Below are 25,380 nucleotides of genomic sequence, written 5' to 3' on the forward strand. Positions count from 1 at the left end.
AAGAGGAGTACGGATAAATTTATTAGTTAAATACTGATTTTACAGCCATTTCACCTTAAGACAATGTTAACAGGTTTGTGGGTTAGGGAAGGTATATGAGGGTGGCCTTCATGGAAGAAAGCAATGTAAATGATGATTAAAACAGAATCTTGGTTTAAAAATATTCTCTGCTACAGCCAGTAGGATTTGGGGATCGGGAGCTGAGTATCTGGGTAGGGGAGGATGTAGTAGGGCCACAGTCAGCTATAGGTCTGTTGATGATGAGGACCAGGAAGGAGGAGTCTCGGTGAGCCCCCACATCACGGGCAGAGATGGCAGCATGGAGAGGAAGGCCGATTCCGGAATAGCACAGAGCCAGGGACTCCCTTAAGGCCCCCCCTCAGTGTCTTCTCTTAGGAGTTGTCGTCTTTCCATCTGAGTTTGGTTTCGTTGTGTTTGTTTGCTTTGAATTTATGTTGCAGGATCTCTAGCTCTCTGCCTCCTGGACAAGAGACTGGGGAAAAGATGCAGGTGCAGGTGCTCCCCACCCCTGGGATGACCTCGACCTGCTGGAGGACTGAGAGGTGGTGCATCTCCGCAGACCAAGAGCCACGTCCACGAGGTCCAAGCGCAAGCGAGCCAGAATCCATGAAAAGCCCCTGCCCGGCCCCGGGGATGAGGTCCACCAGACATGCTCTCCTGAATGATCTCAAGGCTTAGAAGAGTGTCTGTCAAGCTTGCTTTAGCAGCAGAATCTTTTTTGTACTTCCTTGGGACCCGCCTGTGTGTGATGGGGTACACGAAGGATTTGGGGGGACAGTTGTGGGGGAGGCTGCTGTGTGGCTCAACTGCCGAGCTCTTGTTTTGCAGAGGGAGAGACATGTTCAAGCTGAAGGCAGAGCTGAATCACTCATCAGCAGCAGGGATTTTTATTTTCAGATGCCTGGGGGGGGGCAGGGTGAGAAGGGGCTGGAGGTTCGAGCCGTGAGCCCGGGGAAGGAAACTTGGGAGAGGCAAAGTTGCCAGGTCATGATTTTGCCACACCGTGCAGTGGGTGAGGCAGCCCTTTCCTTCACCTCCCCGTGAGGCTTCAGGAACATCAGGGCTACACCCAACATTTCCGGAGTCAAGATTCAGTACTGAGGAATGCAAGGGGGTACCAAGCCTGAAGGGGGAGTGCTGGACGGGGCAGCAGCGGCCCGGAGGGGCTGTTTGCATCCACATGCATGTCACACAGATGTCCTGGTTCAGGCTGGACTGGGGGTCCCAGCACCTTGCCCCCTCCACCCACCCTCTGATCCCCAGTGCGGGGAACACCACAGAAAAACCAGCCCCGTAGGCCCCAGTGGTAGAAAGGTAGGGCAGAAGGACGGCTGTGTCTTGTGGGGGAGGGGTGAGGTGGAAAACTAGAAACAAGTCTCCTTCTCCGCATAAGGGACTTAAATGTGCTCCTTGTGAAGGGTGGTTTCTTTCAGATCAGAGTTTGGGCTCTTTCCAGTAGCCCACCCTTGCAAAGGCATCCGGTAAAATCCAACACCCACATCCCCTAACCGAACTGTCAACTTCAAGTTTCTTCCCAGTTGTTCTTCTGGAGTCGTTCCCCGACAGAGCAGGCTGGCTCCCGGGAGCCCAGAGCCTCATCCCTGCCGTCCTCCAAGTCCCAAGTCCGTGCAGGAATCTGAGGAGGGAAGGAGGTGACATTATGCAGTGATTATGTCCCCGTGACTGTCAGCCAAGGCCAGGCTGTTCCAAGGGTCCTGCTTGGAGCTGGCCTGTGGCGACTGGCTGACAGAAGATGTGTAGCCTTGTGGGGAGAGCTTCAGGGCCGAGAGGACTGGGTGGATGGAGGGCCCGTGGCCAGACATCGCACTGACTGAGAATGTCTGAAAGCAAAAAGCACAAGATGAGCTCAAGGGAATCACTCCTGAGGGCTCAGGATGGAGGTCTGGGCTGGAGAGGGGAGCACCATTACACAGGTGTCCCCGAGCTGGCTCCCGCCCCCAGGAAAGGGAGGAGAGGAGGGGGCTTGAGGACAAGGCAGGGTTAAGACACCAAGCAACACAGAGAAGTGTTTTTCCTAACCTCTGTGCTGTGGGATGTAAAGGGTCTGTGGGATTCATTTGCTTCTCTGAGCACTGAGACCCCATAGGTGTGTGGATATTCTGGTTTCTCAGAAGGCTCTGATGGCTACATGAGACATTTGCTATGATCTTATCACTGCCAGATCTCCATGCCCAGCCAGCTCTCCTGGCTCTGTGGGACCAGCTTCTTTACCCTGACAGTAAAAAGCCCTTTATGGAGGCACTAGGATGGCTCAGTTGGTTAGGCATCTGCCTTTGGCTCAGGTCATGATCCCGGGGTCCTGAGATGGAGCCCTGCACCGGGCTCCCTACTCAGTGGGGAGCCTGCTTCTCCCTCTGCCTCTGCCCCCTGGCTCCTGCTCTCTCTCACATACTCTTTCTCTATCTTAAATAAATAAATAAATAAATAAATAAATAAATAAATAAATAAAATCTTTGAAGAAAAAAAAAAAAGCTCTTTAGGATACAGCCTCCCTCAAGCACATGTGGGAGAACAGATCAGAATTAACAGGAAACCGTAACCAACCTTGGGACTACCCTAATCCCAAATATGGGAGCCAAAGAGGGAAGGGGTCGGGGAGTAGGAATGCCATCATATTCGGAAGAGGCAAAGGACGGTACTGCTGACTCATCTTCTGGACACATGATGGAAGCCAGACCTGTAGCTGACCCTCATTAAATGGCACCTTGCCTGTGACCTCCTCACCACCTCACTGCACCTACCCACTCTACCGTCTACAGTTTCCACACCTTTTCCCCAGCCAGGAGGGTCTTCTTCCTTCCCTTCCTCCTGTTGAAATCTATCTATCCTTCAAAGCCAAGGTCAAACCACCTCTCACTTGGGAGGCAGACTTGCCTAGAAAGCCCACGTGTCACCTTCTGCAGCCTGCTCCAGCTGTACCACCCTCCCCCAATGCACACAGTTTGATTCAGCTTGCGGCTATGTCATAACACGTCCCTCCCCACTCCTTCTGTCCAAAGGTCTGGCATGGAGGAGCTACTCGACATTTGTGTGCCCTAGTTGCATGCCCAAGTCATTGTGACTTGATCAGATGTTCTGAAGCAGGCCCTCATTGGGACAGTCCCCAATTTCAGGCGGGACCCCAAGGGTACCAGCAGCTCCTGCTGCCACCTGCTGGGGCCCAGCTGAAGCTCTCTTTCCCATGCTGAGCCTGCCACTCGCTCCTTGGCAGTGTATCCTAGTCCCCCAGGCAGTCCTATGTCCCCGCCAAGGGGGTATACCTGGGACATGGAGCTGCTGTGCCCATAGTGGGATGATAGCCCGGGCTCTGTCTTGATGGGGCGCATCTCTTCACTGCTGCTGGTGGCCACATTGCTGGAGTTGCTGGAAGCACTGCTGGCAGGAGGAAGGCTCTCACCGCCTGAGGGACCTGGAACAAGGCAGAGTCAGGACACCCAGACTAGGGGCAGGGGCAAATGGATGGCAGTCCTTTGAGACAGCCAGGGTAGGTCTATGCTAATGACTTTATTTATATTTGCTGGGGAGTGAAGCGGGGTCCTTCATCAGTGCTGGGCGATGGTTCTCAAAATGGGAAAATTAAAATACCGGAATTTCAAGGGATCTTCTTCTATTGACAGGCTTGCCGCCCCTTATTCCAAACCCTTGAGATCACATGTGTTTCTGGATTCAAAAGCTTTTAGATTTTAATACTGTATATTATAGAACACTTCCAATGGAGTCTGAGACGACACCCCATAATTAAATACATTAATTGTTGTACAGCTAAACATGTGAATCTCCACACATGGGATAAATAAAGACTATAAATAGCCTGAGTCTGTTTAGATTAGGTTTTGCTGCCAAATCTAGCTCCCTGCATTTGGAATTGTGGAGAGGGACTGTTCACCTGAACAAATGCTTGCTTACCCTGTCACTGCAACATGTAAGGAGACGAAGTTACCTAGGGGAATGTGCTGTGCTTAGAAAACAGTGTGGGCACAGGCAGAAAGGCTGAGGACCACTGGTGTGAGACACAATTTTAATGAAACATGCTGCCAAAGGGGTAAACCGTTGTTGAATCTGGGAAAGGAGAACCTTGCTCGTGTTCTCAGGAGTGGAAAGGGGAAATGTATCTGTTTGTCATGCCTTAGATTAAGAGATAAGCTTTCCCCTGGATCAGCTGATTTACTTTCTCTGCAATGGCAGCATTTCCCCCATGAAATTTTTAATTTGGTAACAGTATCAAGGGGGGAGTGCTCTTGATACAGGAGCATGAGTCGTCCTCATTCTTAATCTAGAAACTGAGAAGGCAAAGTAGCATATGGGACAAAATATGGATCTGAAGTGTAAAAACTTGGGTTTTAATTCCAGGTCTAACCATTCACAGCTGTGGGACTCTAAATCATTAACCTCTCTGAGCCTCAGTTTCCTCAGTAGTAAAATGGAGATAATGGATTGCATGGGGATCTTTAAGGACCAATGAGATACTAATTGAAAAGCAACTTTCTAAAATGTTAAGTACTAGGGTGCCTGGGGAACTCAGTTGGTTAAGTGTCTGTCTGCCTATGGCTCAGGTCATGATCCCAGAGTCCTGGGATCTATCCCCATATCAGGCTCCCTGCTCAGTGGAGAGCCTGCTTCTCCCTCTCCCTCTGAACCAACTTGTGCTTGCACATGCGAGTGCACTGTCTCTCTCAAATAAATAAACTCTTTAAAAATTTTAATAAAATGATGTTAAAAAATACATGATGTTAACTGTACATTGGCTTACAAATCAAGCTGTTGTGAACAAGACTAATGGGGGTCCTGTCCTCCTAGATCCCAGTTATCTCAGGGAGAACAGAAAGGAACTGAGCTCTTGAGATGGAGGGACGATAGAGTTCCTTTTTCTTTCTGGCCCTCAATCCATCCAGCTGGCCTACTACCCACCTTTGCAACTGGCAGTAATCATGCAATTTGAATTGCACCTGCTTCAAAAGCGCCTAAAATGCAGCAGTTTAGCACCTGCCTTTGGCCCAGGGCGCGATCCTGGAGACCCGGGATCGAATCCCACATCAGGCTCCCGGTGCATGGAGCCTGCTTCTCCCTCTGCCTGTGTCTCTGCCTCTCTCTCTCTCTCTCTGTGACTATCATACATAAATAAATTAAAAAAAAAATTAAAAAAAAAAAAAAAGCGCCTAAAATGTTGTATGCTGGTGTTACTTTTCACCAGGTTTTCATTCTGTCCTGAATACCTGGGGTTGGACAATGCTATCATACCTCAGTAGCCTGGGCTGGCCCACCTAATGAAGAATACATGATTTTCACATACTCCAAGGGCCACTGAGTTATTTAGATAATTACACACAATTCTTTTCCTCACCTGCTGGTGTCTTAGATTTATTAAGGTTCTTGGGCTTCCGTTTTCTGGTTTGAATCCCCTCTTTCCGCATTGCAAGAGGCCTTGGAACCTAGAGGGTTAAAAGTCAACATATATGGTTTTCTACCTTGTACATAATCTGCTACAGTATTTAAATATGCACACACACTATGTGAAGGAAACATCTAAGCAATTCCTCTACACACCTTGGGGCTGGGACTGAATCAGCCCCTGGAACTCCTGCTGAGAAAGAAATCAAATATGTATTGAGCTCCTATACCACATGCTGTGTGTTACACTCACCCTGGAGAAATGGAGGCTTAAAGACACTGTACCTTCCCTCCAGAGCTTCACATTTGACTGGGAAAGACAGTCAAGCAGGAAACAACCAGACTCATAAGTGATGTGGGAGAATGGAGAAGAACCACTAAACTCTGTCCTGGACTGGGTGGGAGGGGAAGTGGCACATGACCATATCAAGGAAGGCTTCGCTCAGGAGGTGATGCCTACGTCGTGGGAGGTTGTCAAGTAGACAAGGGGCAGGCATTTCAGGCAGCAGGAACAATATTTGCAAAAGCCTTTAGTTTAGCAAAATAAGGACACTATAAAAATGTAAAAGGAGTGCTATTAATAAATATGCCAAGAAAATAGGCAATCCCAGTGAATTGAGATGTCAAGTCACTTTACTTAGAGGAGCTTTGCATTGCTCCAACTCTGGTTAGAGCCAACCGTGGTCTTTCCACAGGTGGTGGGGACCAATAAGAGATCATGTTGGGGAGACTGCCCTATGGCCAGGTCCTGACATACACTGTCCATGGACAACACTTTAATCATACTGATGTCTCATAAATAAGCAGTGACTCTCAGGTGTCACGCTCTTGAACCATTCCCAGGTGCCTAGACAACTGTCTGGGGAGTAGGCTCGCTAGGTCATCTTTCTAGTATCTTTTAAATATTGTGCCTTTTCCACCACATCTGGTTTCTCTTAGGCCAGACCAACCAAATCTTTTGTCTCCTGTATAGGCCTAATAGAGGCAAAACCCGAAACACTGAAGGAAAAGTAATAACCACTCCAGAGAATTAAACATGCAATGGTTAAGAGAGAAGTGCAGCAGATCAGCTGAACTTGAACCTGCCTTCTGGTCCGCTGAGAGATCCAACAGCGTTCCCACCTTTGTAGGTAAGTTTCCACTCCTTGGTCCAACCTCCGACTCTGACTATGACCCACCTGAAGCCCCTCCTGACCTCAGAAGAATACAGCCCTCATGTTTATCCCTACCAACCTCAGTACTAAAATAATCATGGTAGGGGCACCTGGGGGCACTCAGTCAGTTAAGCATCTGCCTTCAGCTCAGGTCATGATCTCAGGGTCCTGGGATTGAGTCCCACAACAGGCTTCCTGCTCAGTGAAGAGCCTACTTTTCCTTCTCCCCCACCCTTTGTGCTCTTTCTCAAATAAATAAATGAAATCTTTTAAAAAATTAATTAAAAAATAAAACTAAAAATTTTGGTAAAATATACATTAAATTTGCCATCTTAATCCTTTGCAGTGTTAACTATATTCACATTTTTGTGCAGCCACCACCACCATTGTCTCCAGAACACTTCTCATCTTGCAAAATTGAAACTCTGTACCCATTAATACTAACTCTCCATTTCCCCCTCCTCCAGCCCTTGGCAGCCACCATTCTTTCTGTCTCTATGGGTTTGTTTTTTTTTTTTTTTTTTTTTTTTTTGGTCTCTATGGGTTTGATTAGTCTAGAGGCCTCCTATAAGTAGAATCATTTGAGACTTGTCCTTTTGTGATTGACTTCTTTTACTTAGCATAATGACTTCAAGGTTTGTCCATCTGGTACTATGTGTCAGAATTTACTTCCCTTTAAAGGCTGAGTAGTAGTCCATCGCATGGACAGACCACATTTTGCTTACTCAACCATCGGCACTTGGGTTGCTTTCACCTTAGGCTATTGTGAATAATGCAGCTGTGGACATAAGGACACAAATATCTCTTCAAGCCTCTGCTTTCAATGATTTTTGGAACTACACCCAGAAGTGGGATTGTGGGGGTCTTATGCTAATTCTATTTTTTAATTTTTTGAGAACACAATCTTTTTATTTTTAATTTTTATTATTTTTAAAAAGATTTTACTTATTTATTCATGAGAGACACAGAGAGAGAGGCAGAGGGAGAAGCAGGCTCCCCACAAGGAGCCTGATGAGGGACTTGATCCCGGATCCACACCCCAAGCCAAAGGCAGATGCTCAACCACTGAGCCACCCAGGCGTCCTGAGAACATAATCTTTTTAATACCTGCTTAATATTCCTTTCTTGGTTTCTTCCATCATTCCCCTATTGAAGAACAAGAGTTTCTTTAACCATTTTCCTACTGAAGGTTTTTTTTCCTCCATTTTCTTATTACAGTGATTCACCAACATCCTTGATACACTTTTTTTTTTGCAGAAAGAAGTTTATTTTCTTATGAATGTTCGTAACTATATTTTTTGGCTGCTTTTCTGTCTATAACAAGAAAACATGGTACACTTCTCAAGGTGAACACTGAATAATCTACAGAACCTTTGAATCACTAGGGCACCTGGGTGGCTCAGTCCACTGAGTCTGACTGTTGGTTTCAGCTCAGGCATGATCTCAGGGTCATGAGATTGAGCCCTGCATCAGGCTTCGCACTCAGCATGGAGTCTGCTTAAGACTCTCTCTCCCTCTCCCTTTGCTCCTCCATCCCCCTCAAATAAATTTAAAAAAGAGAATTGCTTAATCACTGTATTGTATATCTGAAACTAATACAACACTGTGTGTTAACTACACCGAAATATTAAAAACTAAAAAAAAAAAAAAAAAAGGAAGGAAACATGAAAAGAGTCATGAGACTAAGTTAGTAACACCCCTTCCACCTGACTGCCATCAATGGGGCAACTGCAGGACCAGTCTGTTATGTTACTCACTTTTTAAAACATTCTCAAACTGTGTGCACACGTACATATCTATACGTTTATGTACTTGTGTATTCATCCATCCATCCATCCATCCATCCATCCATCCATCCATATCTGTATGTGTATTTAACACACCCTCACCCCCACAGTATGGGGTCATACTATGTATATTACTTTGCAATGTGCTTTTTTGCTACTCCAGGTCAAGATACATGCTCTTAGTATTTTTTAAATTTCTGCACAATATTCCACATCATACTATTACCATTCCTTTATGAGGCTTTATGATTTCTTCTAGTTTTTGCCACTACAAATACTGCAGCAATAAACAGTTCAAACATCATTACATACCGATTCTTTTATGGTTTTATAGGCTAGTTTCCCAAAGGCAGAGCTGCTAAATCAAAAGATATGTGTGTTTTTTTATCCTTAATAAGTACTGCCAGGTTAAGTTCCTAACAAATACTTGCAGTAATTCACATGAAAATCGATAACATATGAGAATATTCCCCCAAATCCATAGCAGCATTTAAGCATGCTGGCACCTGAGCTTGGATTTCCAGCCTCTAAGAATGTAGAAATAAACTAGTATTGTTTATAAGCTACTCAGTCTGTGGTATTTTGTTACAACTGCCCAAACAGACTAATACAGCCTGTAAGGTCCCTTCCAAATCTAAGTATCTTTGCTAAGAAGGAAACAATGAGGGGCATGTGAGTGGCTAAGTGTCTGCCTTCAGGTCAGGTCATGATCCCAGGGTCCTGGGATTCAGGGGGAAGCCTGCTTCTCCCTCTCCCTCTGCCTGCCCTCCCCCTGCTTGTGTGCTAGCTTGTGCTCTCTTCTTTTTCTCTGTCAAATAAAATCTTTAAAAAAGAAGAAAGAAAGAAACAATGAATTTGAATTTGTAAATGGGAAGGCAGGTGAGGTTCTCCCCCTTCCTGGGGCTAAGGGTTACTTACACCATGGAGCTTCATGTAGAGGCCGCAGGCATTGCACACTGGCTCACCCTCAGCATTGCGGCGCCACAGAGTGGTGGTGGTGGTCTGGCAGTTGGCACAGGACAGGCCCACTCGGCGGGAGGCGGACTGCAACAGAGAAGACAGACCCATCAAGTCCAAATAGAAGGCAAGTGCTGCAGCTTTTACTTCACTGGGAGCTCCGAGGGGCTGGCCCACCATAAATGGTTGGCAAAGTCAGCTGTAAGAGCCCTGAATAAGAATCTCAGGGCAAAAAAAAAAAAAAAAAAAAAGAATCTCAGAGCAGGGATCCCTGGGTGGTGCAGCAGTTTGGCACCTGCCTTTGGCCCAGGGCGCGTTCCTGGAGACCCGGGATCGAATCCCACATCGGGCTCCCGGTGCATGGAGCCTGCTTCTCCCTCCTCCTGTGTCTCTGCCTCTCTCTCTCTCTCTCTCTCTCTCTCTCTCTCTGTGACTATCATAAATAAATAAAAATTAAAAAAAAAAAATCTCAGAGCAGCTGAGGTGCCGGAGTCTCCCTTCACCTAAGCCACTCCTGGGGGTGAATGAGAACAAGGATTTCAGCAGCAGGAGAAGTAGAGTGAATTCTAGTCCTAACTGGCATTGGTGGCATATCAGTCATTCATTAGACGAAGGGCCCTGGAGGCAGGAAAGCTTTTTTCCAAAGTAGAAAAAATGTAGGCTTCAGGTACCAAACAAGGTACCTGAAGCCAAGAATCATTGCAGAATCATTGTATTCAAGTGTCATCAAAAGCTGGATGGGCCTTGGGACCTCAAGAACGGTAAGCATCAGAATTTAATCCCTCTGTTCCTCTCTCCCTAGTATACATGAAAGCTAGTTTGTTTTAGTCAAAATTAAACTATACTAGAAAAGAACACAGGGCCAAGAACCAAAAACCCCCATTACAAACTCTTTCCCAGCCATAGGGCTCAACACACTGCTTAATCTCCCCACTGGGCTTTGGGTTTTGTTAACTGATCATTTGAAAACAGGGTAAAGAAGAGTTTCCCTTCTTCATGGGGTTGATGTGAAAAAAGGCGATGTTCAAGGCAAGCTGGACTGGGAACCAGGAAGCCTGGACTCTGGTTCTAGACAGGAGATTCAGTATCCATGTGACGACCATGGGCAAGGCTGTTAGCTTTGCTGAGCCTCACTTTTCACTTTTGCATAATGAAGGGGTTAAACCAGATTGTCTGGAACATCCTATAGCTCAAGGCAACTCTGAAGCTATGAGAAATTACTGTGTTGCTACCCACCCACCCAAACCCTCCACTCACACCTTCTTTTAAAAGATGACTTGGGGGCGCCTGGGTGTCTCAGTTGGTTGAGCATCTGCCTATGGCTCAGGTCATGATCCCAGAGCCTCTGGGTGAAGCCTTATATGCGGCTCCCTGCTCAGTGGGGCAGCTGCTTCTCCCTCTGTCCCTCCCCTCTCCCCTGACTTGTGCTCTCCTACTCTCTCTCAAATAAATAAAATCTTTTTTTTTTTTTTTTAAAGATGACTTAAAATCCAAAATTCAAAACCTGGAAACTTCCCACCAGAGCACAAGCCCCGAAGCCAGATGCTGAAAGGAGAGAAGGGTAGGCTTGAGCAGTCAGGGTACTTGCTTACCAGCCGGCGCTGAGGCTTAATGAGGGGCCGGTTGATGCCATTCATCTTGTGGTAGAGGCCGCAGGCATTGCACAGGTAGTGCCCCGTCCCATCACGCCTCCAGAGCGGGGTGGACATGGCCCCACAGTTGACACATTCTCTACCTTCTGAGAAGTCATCAAACATATCTACTGGGCAGAAAATAATACAGAGGATTAGTTCTTTGTGCCTAGAAATCTTACATCGGAGAATCCAGAGGCCAAGGAAATAACACCTTTTCCTTGCAAGGAGTACAAGATGGATCACTGGGGCTGCCTCCCTTTTCCTGATGCTGACCTCAACCCCTGGAGGCTCGGCTCACATGATCGTCAGGGGAAGTGGACATTCTTAGTCTTGGGTACCCCAGACACAGTAAGGCTCTCCCAGGTCACGAGAAGAGTGAAAGTTGTGCAGCAACCACCAGCGGCCTGGATTTTAGGCCCTCTCTCTCCTTCAGAGCCGGTAACCCTGAGGTTCTCAACCAAAACTGACTTCTGCCCAAAACTTCTTTCTCTCTTTTTGCCCTTCAATATTGATATTCCCTTCCCCTTTCAATAAAAATACAAAAACCAAAAAGAGAGAGAGAGAGAGAGAGAGAGAGAGAGAGATTTACTCTAGGAAAATTAGAAAATAAAATGTGTGTGTGGGGGTGCCTGGGTGGCTCTGTTGATTGAGCATCTCTTTGGCTCACAGGTCATGATCCCTGGGTCCTGGGATCGAGGCCTGCAGGGATGGGCTCCCTCCCTGCTCAGTGAGGAGCCTGCTTTTCCCTCTCCTCCTCATTCATGCTCTCTCTCACTATCTGTCTCTCTCAAATAAATAAATAAAATCTTAAAAAAACAGAAGAGAAAATGTGTAAAGAAAATACAAAGTCATATGTAATCCTGTGACTCTAAGATCACCAGTGTTATTAACATTTTGTTCCATGATGTCCTTTTCAGTACTTTATATGGTAACACATGTTTTTGCCTAGTGCAGGTCAAGCTATAACATTTGGAGCCTTTTTTTTTTCATGTAATGCCAAGGCATTTTTCCACCTCAGAAATTCTTCATAAACTCATTTTAGCCTAATATGTTATCCCATCATATAAATGGGCCACCCTTTATTATCATTAAACTTTTACTTAATCCCTACCCAGTTTCTGATTTTTGTTTTATAAACAATGCTCGTTTTGTGTGCAAATCTTAGCATTTCTGCTTATTCCTTAGGATGCTCTTCTAGGAGAATTACTGAACCAAAGGAACTACAGTTTTTAAAAGTCTTTGAAATTTTCAAAGTACCCTGTAAAAAGGGCTGAAATTCATTTCCGTTCATTTTTGTCATTTCAATATATCTGTATGATATGCTGTTTCATAGTTTGACACTTTTCCTGCTTATTGGTACCTAAAATAAAGGTCCATATATTAAGCAACCGTGACTTAGAGTCACACACACTTCCATGGGCACACTGCCACCACTGACAATCTCCTGGACCCCCCCCCCCAACCCAACTGCTCCCCACCATCTTTATTGTCCAGGTCCATAGAATTTTAGAATTGAGAAATTTCACTCATGCCCATTTCAGCTGCCCTGGTGAGATAGGCTGGGCCAGATTTCTTATTCTCTATGATCTATATAAAGCCTGGCTCAAAACTTTCAGAAGTCTCCCTGACTCCATGTACACTGCTTCCTGTTGCAAAAAAATATTTTATATCCCATCCAGATTTTATGTCCCTAAATGCAGCTACCTTGGTGTTCAGATTATTCTTGTCCTACTACCAGAGGCAAGAGTGGATTCTTCTCTAGTAATGAGGTGGGGGATATTTGGTGAGGAGAGGTTTTTAGAGTTCTCCCTCCACCAGGACCTAACCTTGGGTTTTAAGGTCACACATTCTGCTAGTTCTATGGCCCAGCCACTAGCTCTAAAGGAACGTGGGCTGAAGAGGAGGATGGTGGGGGGCCCTCCCCTCAACTCTGGGTACACAAACAGTCATTTGCACCTGCAAACAAGTAGCTGTGTGTCCACACCGAGTCAACAATGTGCAGGTGTGAGGGGCTATTTGCTCAGGCCAGGGAGCTGAGCACACACCGGTCACAAGAGAGGCTATTTTTGCACCTGGGTCACGCTGAGAACCCTCTGGCAAGGTCACCGGCTTTCAGAGCTGCATACAAAATGACAACTCCCATTCTAGTTTGCGTCCCCGCGCCTGGGGGAGGCAAGGAATGAGCCCACACGCCACCCTCACCACCATCAGAGCCACCTCCACCTCCAAACTGGCAGATGCTGCCTTTGGTTTGGGCCACTCAACCCTGGTCCCTTTGCTAAGGTCTTCCCCAGAGGTCAGGGGAGTTCACGGAAGGACCTTCCAGCATATTGTCCTTCGGTTGGGTGTTTGCAGTAAACACTAGATGGCACTACAGCCTCAAAATTTAACCAAGACAGTATTCTAGCCTAAATCATGCTTGGGGATGGAGGACTGTTTCAGATCATGTTCCCAGTCCAAACCTAAACCTCTTATTCTAATTCTTATTGTTGTTGTTGTTGTTGTTGTTATTATTATTATTATTGAAATATTTAAACACACTCAAAAGTGGAAGCACACTCCAGCTTCCAACAAATTGTGGCCCGCCTTGTCCGAGTATCTCTCCACCTTTCTTCTGTCTTGTATAACTGAAGAAAATCCCAGACATCTTACCATTTCATTCATAAATATTCCAGGATGTAGCTCTCACACTCTCATCCTTTTAAAGACAGGCAAAACGGCCTCTTTCCTGTATTCTGGTTTATCTAAAGAAACCTCCACAGACAAAAATCTTTTAAGTTGTTCCTCTCTTTTGAAGGGGAGATCCCCCCCTTCTCTTCATACCATTTTATATGCAGGAGCAGAATCTTATTGAAGGAGTCATCCTGGCCTTACTGAGACCCCAACACAAAGGTTTGCCTTAGAATGTCCTTCACACTTGCCTCACAGAATAGGTTACACACTCAAGACAATTATTTTACTGGCCAGGGAAAGGCACTGGAGGTTGGCAAGTAAGTATTTGTCACCAACAAATATTTACTGAGCATCTGCTATTTAAGCATTCTGATAGATGTCCCAGAAGCTAAGAGGGAACCTTATTCTCAGAAGGCCAATAACCTAGTTGGGCAAATTGAGTCAAATATCAATAATGAGTAACAATACTATTCAACTCATTTTCAGAACGTACCTTAACCAAATTGGGGTTTGGATGGCAGATACTTCTCATCTAGGGAGCGTAGTGCAAAAGTCAGACCCAGATTGAAGGGTCAGTTGTTAACAGTAGCCAAAGAAAGAAACTACATAGGAAGTCAAAGCCATGCCTCCTAAAGGCATCCTGTGAGATGTACCAAGTCTCTCTGCAGTCCACTGAAACTCCAAATCTACCAAGGTTTCCATGTTTTCTACCAGAATGTCTTGCCATCCTACCTACTCAAATGTTATACTCAATAAAATGTTATAAAAGTTTGATTATTACAAAGACACTGTTAACAATCAAAGAAAATGTTTACCCCTCATGTTAAATGAAAAATGCAACACATAAAATGCCATATCCAGTCTTTTGACAGCTAAGGCCACCAGGAAGGAGTTTTTGTTAGGCTAGTTATTACAATGTAAACTTTTTTTTTTCTTTTCTTAAAAATGCCATTCTGGAATGTCATGGTTACCTATTTTTAAAAATCTGATAAAAATTTAAAACAAAAGCAAAAAGACTTTTGATCACCTTAAGTAGCTCCCAGTCTACTATGGGGGGATTATTTTATTCTCTTGTATCTCTCTCTCTTACACATACACACACCCCTACCTTGGATTGAAGAGAGAACGAAGTTCAAACCCTGCTGCTTAGCAGCCACTCTGCCAGAAGTAGGAGGTGATAGGCAGTGAACCCCACACCAGCACAAACATCTGGTAGTGTGAACCCTGGTAACAATCATCTCTTATTCCTTCATTAGAAATGCACTGGGTGGAACTTCCCAAAGGGCAAGTGAGCAGTGGCCTGAAGCCAGTTTCTAAGCCTGATTTCTAAGGGCACAGCTATGACCTTATGAAAAGCCACACCTATCCAGTGCTGGGCATCACAGGAATTGGTCCAACCACTTAGAAGGCAGTGGGAATCCAACACTCTCGGAAGTGGGTCAGCATTACCCCACACTGGAGGAAAGACTTGTAATAATAGTTGTAAAGTACTTTGCAAATAAGAGGAAAAACTCACAACAATGGCTGTAAAGTGCTTTGTAAACACCAAATGAGATAACAATGATGGATTATTGTTAGGTTTGGAGGGGTGGAGAGGGAGTGGGAAGACCAGGGACAAATCTTGGTGCTGGGTTTTTGCAGGGGGATGGGATAGATAAAAGACCTAGGAGATTTGGGAATCTGACCTTTTTGCAAACCACTGGGGTAGTGCTCAGAATTGTAAACTGTAGCTCACTCTCAGACGTGGCCAATTTGGAGACTTACAGGCAGGGAAAGGTGGTCAGTGCATACTTATGAGATCACGAGGCTGCTGCTCATGGGAAATTGTAATTAATGATTATTTTCACAATCAGAAACAGAAAATGAATTGGGTCCTTGCTAGGAAACGGGGATCTAACTCCTCACCTCCATCTACGACCTACTGAGGAAAACATTGTTTTAAAGAGAGAAGCAAACTGAGCCTGATTTTGAGGCATCCAATTTAGTAGGGATGTTCCTAGGGATTATGGCAGATTACTGCTACCCAAGTGCCTAAAAAGAAAAATGTGGGCCAGGAGGTTGAAGGATCACACCCCTGACTTCCCCACAGAGAACTGACGCAATCAAAGGCAAAGACTCCGACCTCTGCCCTGACCTGCTCCATCCATCTTGGGAAACCCACCCACAGGCAGGGCGAAGCAAGTCAGGCCTGGTGAGAGAGGAGTTCAGCTGCCTCCATTTTGACCTCAAACTTTTTAACTGGGCTCTTCTTTCCAGCTTGTCTCTGGGCTCAGACGGGAGACCCCAAGGGCAAAGCATCCCAGTTAGGAATCAAAACTCCCTCACTTAAGGAGGACTATCCTGAGCCAACAAGACCCTGCCCATGACTGACTCCAGGACAGTGATGGGTTTGGCTTTCACTGCCCACCTGCATGCACCCACCTGTGACTGCTCCACATTTCATTCCCCTTACGTAAACCTGGAAGTATTTTCTGACCTTCGGAGACAGCCTTTGAAATGCTAGTCTACTGTCTTCCCTGTGTTGGCCTCACTCAAAATAAATCCCTTTCTTGTTTCGTCACCACTCTACCTCTCTGCCTTTGGATCTTGTCAGCGGAGAGTGGTCAAACCTGGTCTGTTTGGGGGCCCCAGAGCTAAGTGTTCTTGCATCCCTGTGCCCTGGCTACACTGGGAGAAGGGAAAGAGGAAAAGAAGAGAGGACAAAAGTAGGGGGAAGAAGGGAAAGGAATCAGAGGCTGGGGTCATGGTTGGTGACACCTGCTGGGCACTTTCCAGAGAGCTGGATTTGTCTCCAGACTGCTGGGGAGCAAGCTCAGGCTGGTGGATGTGGCTGACGTGAATGCCAGCCCACCAGGTTGGTGCTACAGAGCCTGGTTCCGCTCTGCCGTGGAGCCCCACAGGCCTTCTATCTTTTGAGGGGCTGGCCCCTACTAGGGAAAAGTGGGTCTCGAGCCAGAGCCCATGCTGAGCCCTCTCCTTTGCCCTCAGAGGCTGACACCATCTGACCTTAGGCGCTCCACCAGTTCTGTGGAGGGTACTAGAGCCCAAATAATTGTCATGTGACTCCTCTACTGGCCCCTGTGGCAAGTGCTGGATGGAGAGACAGATAAGACAAAGCTGGGGCTAAATCCCTGCTCAAAGTTGTTTTGGTCTAACTCAAAACAGATGATGATATTAAACATGACAAATGGGGATGCCTGGGTGGCTCAGCAGTTGGGTGTCTGCCTTCAGCCCAGGGCATGATCCTGGAGCCCCAGGATCGAGTCCCACATTGGGCTCCCTGCATGGAGCCTGCTTCTCTCTCTGCCTGGGTTTCTGCCTCTCTCTCTGTGTCTCTCATGAATAAATAAATAAAATCTTAGAAAATAAATAAACGTGACAAATTGCAATGGCGCCTGGGTTCTATCACCTACCCCGACCCCTCCATCCTTAGCTGCACATCTTCAGTTGTCCTAGACCACTCCTCAATCCAACTGGGGAGAGAAGACACACAAACACAATGGAAATTACCCGTGCTCTGGGCAGCTAAACTATCTGATGCTACAAAGCAGAGGCCAGAGGGGCTCCAAGGCCTGGGCAGTGAGAGAGGATGTACTTGTCCCGAGACTTCCCCAGAGCCAAAGGGGCTTCAGGAACAAAGTTCCTAGCCCCACCCATGTGTCCCGTGCAGAACCCCAGCCCTGTGTCCCATCCAAAGTTCACCAGAGATTGTGCATGGATTTCTTGACAGCCCTGGATCTGTCCTCAGGGCTGGAGCCTGGGGCACAAGAAGCAAACAAATCCTGAGGTTTCTCTGGCAGCCTGAGCCTTCGGTCTTCTGGGCCTTGTCAGGCTTGGCCTGTGACAGGGACTGCCAAGGGGATGGTGGACACAGCTCAGGCTGTGTCCGGGCTGGCAGGGATTACGCACCTAATCTGAAAGCTCCTTGCAGCCACTGAAGAAGAGCGGTTGCGCCAGGCCAGGGCCACAGTGGCCCAGCAGGGTCTGGGGCCTCTGCGTCTGCCGCTAAAGGCCAAGATGGCGGCACCTCACAGAGATTACCTGTTACATTCTGACTGCAGTTCTCTGGGATGTGGAACACTTTAGAATTGCACGAACAAGAAATGGAGGATAATCTATATGAAACATTGAGCGTGCTACATTTCTTAATAATCACTGAACAGTATGAGAGACCTTTAAACTTTTCTCCAGGTGAATACTGTCATTATACTGGAAATAAACTTTCACCTTCACACACATGCACATACACAAAAAACACTGGTGTTCATCTAGGAGACTGGCTTCAGGCTTAGGAGGAAAGTTAAAGAATGCGATTTAGGTTAAAAACAAAAACAAAAACAAAAAAAAACCCACAAGGAAGCAAGAACATTCTGAAAGGAAGGAAAAAGCACCAAAAACAAGAAGGGAGGAAGAGAGAAAGAAAGAGAAAGCAAAGGGAAGAGATTGAAGAAGAAATGAGACTGGAGAAAAATATTTACAGCATGCTGTCAAGAGTTGAAACCCACCAATATGCCAAGAGAAATTACAAATAACAGAGGGAAAGATGAGACGAAGGCCCCACTAGGTGACTGGCACACTGTCATTGAAAGGATTATGGGAAAAGTTAACCATTTGTCTTTCCTTTCTGTGACCAACTGTCCCTCCCTTGTAGATCTACAAGCACCCAGATATCTGCCTCTAGTCCTTTCTGGTTTGCACTCCTAGTCGGGGCAGAGTGGGAAGTTAGCTCAGGAGGGCAGGCAAGAGAAGAAGGTTAACGTGGTCAACATGGCTCAGGAAAGATCTTGCCAAATAAACAGCAGAGCTAGAATTAGAAACCCACACTTCCTGATGAGTCTCTTAACTGGGCCCTGAATCCCATGAGCTCCAGCTCCTGACTTCACCATTCTGTTGGGGACACCCAATCCTTTCCCCAGCAGCAGACAGTGGCAACATGAGTAGTTAAAAAATCAGTGTAGGGGGCAGCCTCAGTGGCTCAGCAGTTTAGCGCCGCCTTCAGCGATCCTGGAGACCCAGGATCAAGTCCCGCATTGGGCTCACTGCATGGAGCCTGCTTCTCCCTCTGCCTGTGTCTCTGCCTCTGTTTCTCTAGTGTCTCTCATGAATAAATAAATAAAATCTTAAAAAAAATCAATATATGGAAGATAGTTTAAGGGCACAATATAACATGTTAGCAGAAGTCCACAACCCATGTGTGCTTTGTTTTCCCAGCTCATCAGATCACAGAAGCATCTGAAGGCACATTTGTTTCCATGCTCTTCAGCATCCCAATTTGAGAAATGCTCCCTATCCTTCATCTTTGTAAGGATTAGATGTTGAGAATATAATTATAGCATAAAGATTTCCCCCATGAAATGCAGGGTCACTCACTAGCTCCAGGAGAAATTTCTTGGTGTTTTACAATTCAAAGTTGATCCTCAGTGATCATTTGGTCTTGGCCCTTTGGCATTGTGCAAAGTTGAGTCCATTAATGACACAGATTGCCACAATGCTATTAAAAGTTCTATGGTGGGCAGCCCGGGTGGCTCAGCGGTTTAGCGCCGCCTTCAGCCCAGGGCGTGATCCTGGAGACCCGGGATCGAGTCTCACGTCAGGCTCCCTGCATGGAGCCTGCTTCTCCCTCTGCCTGTGTCTCTGCCTCTCTCTCTCTCTCTCTCTCTCTGTCTCTGTCTCTCTCTCTCTGTCTCTCATGAATAAATAAATAAATAAAATCTTAAAAAAAAAAAAAAGACTCAAGTCAGGCCCTCTCACCTTCTGGCATACATTTATAAATAAGTAAGTAAGTAAGTAAGTAAGTTCTATGCTGTTAGGTACTGACAATATGACTTCTTTTGCCAGACCTGGAAATTAAACACTCAGACTCCCAGGAGAGAGTCACCACAGCCCCTTCCCACCTGTTATCCATGGGCTGGGATACCACCTTTAAAGTAGGCAAATGAACAAAGCAAAGAAAGGAATACTCAAAGATTGTGTTATAATTTTTATTGATAAAACTTTCCCTAATGTTGATATTTTGTCCTTCTAACAGTAAATGCTTTTACAAACACTGTTTTGCCCAGTTGTCTCCTCGTGCTATCTGGGCTTATCTCTCTGGGCTTTGCTTTCCCTGCCTCCTGCCTGTTACCATCCAGTGAAGGAGAAGTCTACAGAGTCTTCCCTGTGAGACCTCGGAAGAGGCCTGAGGAGTGTGAGCTAAGACCAGTTAGTGTGCAAGAGCCTGAGTCTCTACAGGCTGCTGTGTCCAGCTGGCACTCTGTCCTGAAGACTGACCCCCACACTAAACCCTCTCTTTAAAAAAAAAAAAAAAAAAAAAAAAGATTTTATGTATTTATTTGAGAAAGAGAGAGAGAAAGAGAGAGAGAAAGAGACAAGTGGGAGGGAGGGAGGGGCAGAGGGAGAGAGAAGCAGACTCCCCACTAAGCAGGGAGCTTGACTCAGGGCTAGATTCCAGGACCATGGGATCATGATGTAAGGGCAGATGCTTAACCAACTGAGCCACCCAGGCACCCACACACACTGACCCTCTTAAATCTGGAACCACCAGCTTTCTTCTTTTCTGCCAGGGCTGACTAGGATGCCACATAATTCATCTTCCATAACGGGACACTTCTGAAGAAGAGCTGCTTATCACTAATTACTCTGGGACAACAGATTGAAAATCAGGATGTACGGCCAGGTAGAATGCTGCCTGTGAGATCTACATTACATCTCTGACAGTCCCTCTGTAGTCTCTATACTCCTTTCTCCCCAATATCACTGATAACTGATTTATTCCCTCCCAAAGTACATACAGAATGCAAGGAAAAGGTGTGTAAAATCACTGTAAATGCTGGATTCCTTAGTTAGCCACGGACAGCTCACAGCTGAGTTTTGGTTGGCTTCAGCTCCCTGCGTTTGGCCTTAGGCTCAGCAACATCCCAAAGAGCCCCGACTGCATATCAGCAAACTGAAAACCTTTGCCACTTTCTGGACTCTTGGTACTGAGCCCAAACTGTATCTTCCCTTCTCTAGACCCTGCCTTGTTTCATGACTATGGCCATTGGTTAGCTCTAAACATCCCTTCATCATTGGTTCCCCTGTGCTGATTTGTCTCCATTAAAACTCTAAAGTCTCCTGGAGGGCAGGTGGCCCAGAGTTTTAAAAACTGGAAGTGATGTTTGGGTGATTCCATGAACTTTCAGGGGAAGAAACCGAGGTCCAGAGGAGGTCTGTGACTCACATGAGATTCCAGAACGTTCTGTGACCTGATCCTTGCCCTCCTGAGCACCACTCTGCTCTTAAGCTGAATCACTCTATCTGCAGCACTGGGCATACAACAGAAACTCAATGCGCATTGATCAGATTTCAGCAAAATCCAGCATCCTAAAGTGTCTAATGAGTCAGCAATAATGCCAGGAGAATGGTGTAAATCTGAGGGCTCTGCTTGACAGCCTGGCTATGTTCCTAGACACACATAATAATTCAACTGAGAGAGTTAACTATGCAGGGCCAGAGGTTTCTCATATGTATATAATGTGTGTATATATAATTATACATAACAGATAGAAAGATAGATACAGAAAAGAACTCCATGCTGCAGTGATAAAACTGCTCTAATAATACATTGGAATACACCAAAGGCACCCCCCTCTGAAATAAGGGAGAGAAATGTTTATTTCTAAGATGTTCATGGTAAAATACTGGAAACAACCCAAATGTCCATGGATAGGGAAATGAGTAAGAAAACTGAGCTGCAGGTAAAAAAAAAAAAAAGGAAAATTTGAGTTGATTTTTAAAATGATAATTATATGGACTATGTTAAGATTTTCTCTTCCTGTAAACACTGTTTAAATTCATTAGTTAAGCAATTAATTAAACAAGCATCTCTGTATCTGGGGAAGAAAATTGGAGGCACTGGGAATAGCAGTGCAAAGGCCCTAAGCTAGGGGGGAAATGGACAGTTAAAAATAACACCAAGAGACCACTGAGTCTGTGGTTCCATTTATATGAAATATTCAGAATGAGCAAATCCACAGACAGGACACAGAAAGTAGTTGTCGGGGGCAATGGGGATTGGGTATGGGAGTGACTGTTACTAGGTATGAGGTTCTCTCTGAAGTGATGAAAATGTTCTAAAATTGTTTGGGAGATGAATGCACAACTCCATGAATACACTAAAATCCACTGCATAGTACACTTTTAAAAAAGATTTTATTTATTCATTTGAGAGAGAGAATGAGTAGGGGGGAGGGGTAGAGAAAGATGGAGAAGCAGATTCCCCACTGAGCAGGGAGCCCAATGCAGGACTCGATCCCAGGACCCTGAGACCATGACCTGAACAGAAGGCTGAGCCATCCAGGTGCCCCCTTAGTACACCTTTTATTTTATTTTTTAAGTAGGCTCCATCCCCACTATGGGGCTTGAATTTACAACCCCATGATCAAGAGCTGCATGCTCTACCGACTGAGCCAGCCAGGTGCCCCTGTATAGTATACTTTAAATGAGTGAGGTTTATAGAATGTAAAGTACCTATTAATAGTTAATTAATAATTACAACATAACTAATACAATATTAGATTTTAAAAAAGCATCTTTGTTTAGGAATTGGAGGATTGGAGATGTCTACTTAATGTCTTCAACTTCCTAGGGTCATCTCATTCCAAAAACAAAGTGCCTTCCCTATCTTGGGCCCAAGTGTGTCCCCTCCCACAGGGTCAGCCCCCTCTGGGCTCTAGGTATCCACTATGGCACCAACTATTATTCCCATCCCACAGAAGGAAAGAGAAAGGTCTCTTTCCAGGGTACAGACCAGAGAGTGTAGGGATATACATGATGAGCTAATCAAAAGCAGCCAATCACACTGTGGACAAAGTCTAACACTGGTCCTGCATCCTCCAAGTCACTGGGATGGGTCAATGTCCCTCTCTAGGCCTTCTGCCAACCTACGTCAGTCAGCCATTCAAATGTGCCTGGGAGTAGGAGTGTGGGGAAACAAGCAGTCCCCGGGCTGATGGTGAGTGTGACATGGTACAGCCTGGGGCTGGAGGGGGGGTGGGGCAATTTGACAGTATCTTAACAAAAGCATGGGCCATATGATCCAGAAATTCCACTTCCAGTAATTTATCCTATAGATGCACTGGCACTTGTGTAAAATGGCTCATATATGAGAATATTCATTGTGGGGTTTTTTGTTTTTTTTTGCAATAGCAGAGAACTGGAAAGCAACTTATATGTTAATCAATACGGAACCAGTTAACTCAATTAAGTACACTATGTAGCCATAAAGAATAAAGATCTTTCCTATATGAATATGGCATTCTTTCCAAAATATGCTGTGAAATATTAGAAGCAAGGTACAGAACAGCGCATATGACACCTTCTTACAAAGAGGAGAAGAGGCTATACACACATTTATATATTAATAAACATCTACAGAAGGACAAAAAATTGATAATATTGATTGCTTCCAGGGAAACATCCTGGTGGCTCAAAGATGCTTTTGTTCATACATTCTTGTGAATCTTCTGAACACTGAAATATGTCAATTTTTTTTTCCTATTCGCAATAAATAATTCTTTTGTATGTATTGGTAAGTAAATAAATAGGCCCTAACATCACCATTGTTTCTTTTTTTTTTTTTTTTTTATCACCATTGTTTCATGTAGCATTACTTTTAATTTAGGGCTGGTTCTATCTAGGCCAGGTTCCGTTTTCCGATTTCACAGAAAAGCATCTTGTCACCTCCCATTTTCCAAATGGGTTCTGTCTCATGACCCACTCTTTTCCCACATGGTGCCCTAGTTCTTGTCTCTAGGGGTCCCCAGACAGACTTCCACAGGCAGGCAGGCAGGCTCAGGCTCCAGCCCCCACTGGATCTGGCTTGGCTTCTAATGCTCAATTATACACATGCACATTGCCTGTTTAGACCTTGTTCCTTTTATTATAATTAGGAAGGCTGAGCAGGAGCTTTGGCCAGACCCTCTATCAGGGCCATTTGAGTAGACTTAAACCAGGCCAGTCTGGGCCTGTTGGACTCCGAAACCCCTCTCCAGCTCGTTATAAGCTGGCAAGATAGAAAGGAAATACTGAACAAATTGCCAGACCAGCTCCCTCAGGGACCAAGACAATAGGTCTGGAGGGAAAAGGCTTTTCCTTCCAGCCCAGCGGCTGTCAAGAGGAAACAACTTCCCTTTTGCCTCCTAGAATGGCAGCAGCCAGCCAGCCAGCCAGCCAGGGAGATTTATGGAGTTATAATGTGACCTCTTTATTGCTCTGAATGCTAGGGAGGCATTTCAGGGGAGATTTACGCCTTTTAGAAGGGGAGGGAAGCAAAGGTGTAGAAACATATACATGGGGACTATTTTTCCCCTCTGGGGGTTTCTTGAGGATTACTTAATCAAATCAAGGTTAAATTAAATCACCACCACTTTACATCTTCTACTAATCCACCTAGTTTTCCGGCAAGCTTTTTGCATGAAGTGTGGAATCTAAGGAGAGTCAGGAGGGCTCTGCTTTTAATTTAGTTAAGACAAAACAACACAGAAAAGCAGGATGAAGACCTTGTTCAGCAGTGCCAGGAAACTCCCTAGCAACGGACCCTGGGCTATATACATTTTACCTGCCAATGCCCTAGGATCGTCTTTGTAAATGAGGGCATTAGACCAGATAATGTAGATCCTTCCTAGTTTGAAAATTATTCAGATTGATGTCAGATCAAATGTACGAATTACTCTGCACCAGTGATTTTTCTGTCAATTGCTTTTTTGAGCTGCAGAACCCTTTCTTCAAGGATAATTTTATTTGAGGAAGCCCGACATAAGACATCAGAAAAGTAGAGCTAATTAGGTGAAAGGATGTCGCAGACTCTTCCCAGATCTCCCTCTACACAATGACATTCACACACCCAGTGGCCCTGAGGAAAGTCCTCCAACCGCTAGAGGGCACAGGAGCATAGCTGCAGGAGTATTACTCAGGACTGTACCAGTGATGTGAATGGGTCCATCCATCGCTTCAGGATCACAAACCACATTTACCAAACCTAAAGCCTGGAAGCAATGAGAACCAAATCCACAAGCAATCAGAGGTGGAAATGTTTACCAACAGTACTTCTACGTCTCTTGCTCTGGTCTCCACGATTCAAAAATGGAATATTTGGGAAAGAGGATTTCTAGCTCCCTACTTTTGAAATCATCCAATTTGGCACTACATTGTAACTCTTCTCATTTGTGTATTTAAAAATATATCCCCCCTAACTTAAGTTGTATAGTTTGTAACTGCTATAAAAATTCAAACACTACAGAAGGATGTCACATAAAAGATAAAAAGTCTCCACCATTACCAATAGCACACTCTCTTAGAGGCAATGGTGGCCAACAATTTTTCATATTTCTTTAGACATCTTGTACCTTAGTATAATTTTTATGTTTAGAAATTTAGAAATCGCATAGAAGTACCAAGAATGATATAAAAATCCCTCGTATTCCCTGTTACCATCTCTTATCCAATCACTATTTTGAATTTACAATATATCTTTCCAACTCATTTTTGTATGTTTACACACATGAATATGCACCTCTGAACATCCTAAGTTTGGTTTTGTGTTTTTTAAACTTACTTGGATGCCCTCACACTGTATATCACATTTACAAAGTTACTTTTTAAAAAAATATGAGGTTTCAGGGCCACTTGGGGTGGCACAGTGGTTGAGTGTCTGCCTTCAGCTCAGTGCGTGATCCAGGGGTCCTGTATCAGGCTCACCACAGGGAG

The 25,380-nt window shown here is 45.3% G+C and overlaps 1 protein-coding gene across 5 annotated transcripts in view; it reads right to left on the minus strand.

Moving 5' to 3' along the window:
* The window catches only part of GATA4 (GATA binding protein 4), an 85,638-nt gene continuing 60,258 nt past the window's right edge, over positions 1–25,380 (minus strand). For 3 of the 5 annotated variants that reach the window (XM_077868621.1, XM_077868622.1, XM_077868620.1), the window contains exons 3-7: positions 10,921–11,090; positions 9,290–9,415; positions 5,384–5,471; positions 3,303–3,451; positions 1–1,862 (exon numbers count right to left, since the gene is read on the minus strand). In XM_077868621.1, the coding sequence (XP_077724747.1) occupies positions 1,680–1,862; positions 3,303–3,451; positions 5,384–5,471; positions 9,290–9,415; positions 10,921–11,090 (716 nt within the window). In that variant the 3' untranslated portion in view covers positions 1–1,679. The remainder of the gene's footprint in view (positions 1,863–3,302; positions 3,452–5,383; positions 5,472–9,289; positions 9,416–10,920; positions 11,091–25,380) is intronic. The other 2 variants (XM_077868624.1, XM_077868623.1) reach the window with 2 other exon arrangements.

This window comes from Canis aureus, chromosome 24 (genome assembly GCF_053574225.1).
Source record: "Canis aureus isolate CA01 chromosome 24, VMU_Caureus_v.1.0, whole genome shotgun sequence".
Classification (NCBI taxonomy): Eukaryota; Metazoa; Chordata; class Mammalia; order Carnivora; family Canidae; genus Canis; species Canis aureus.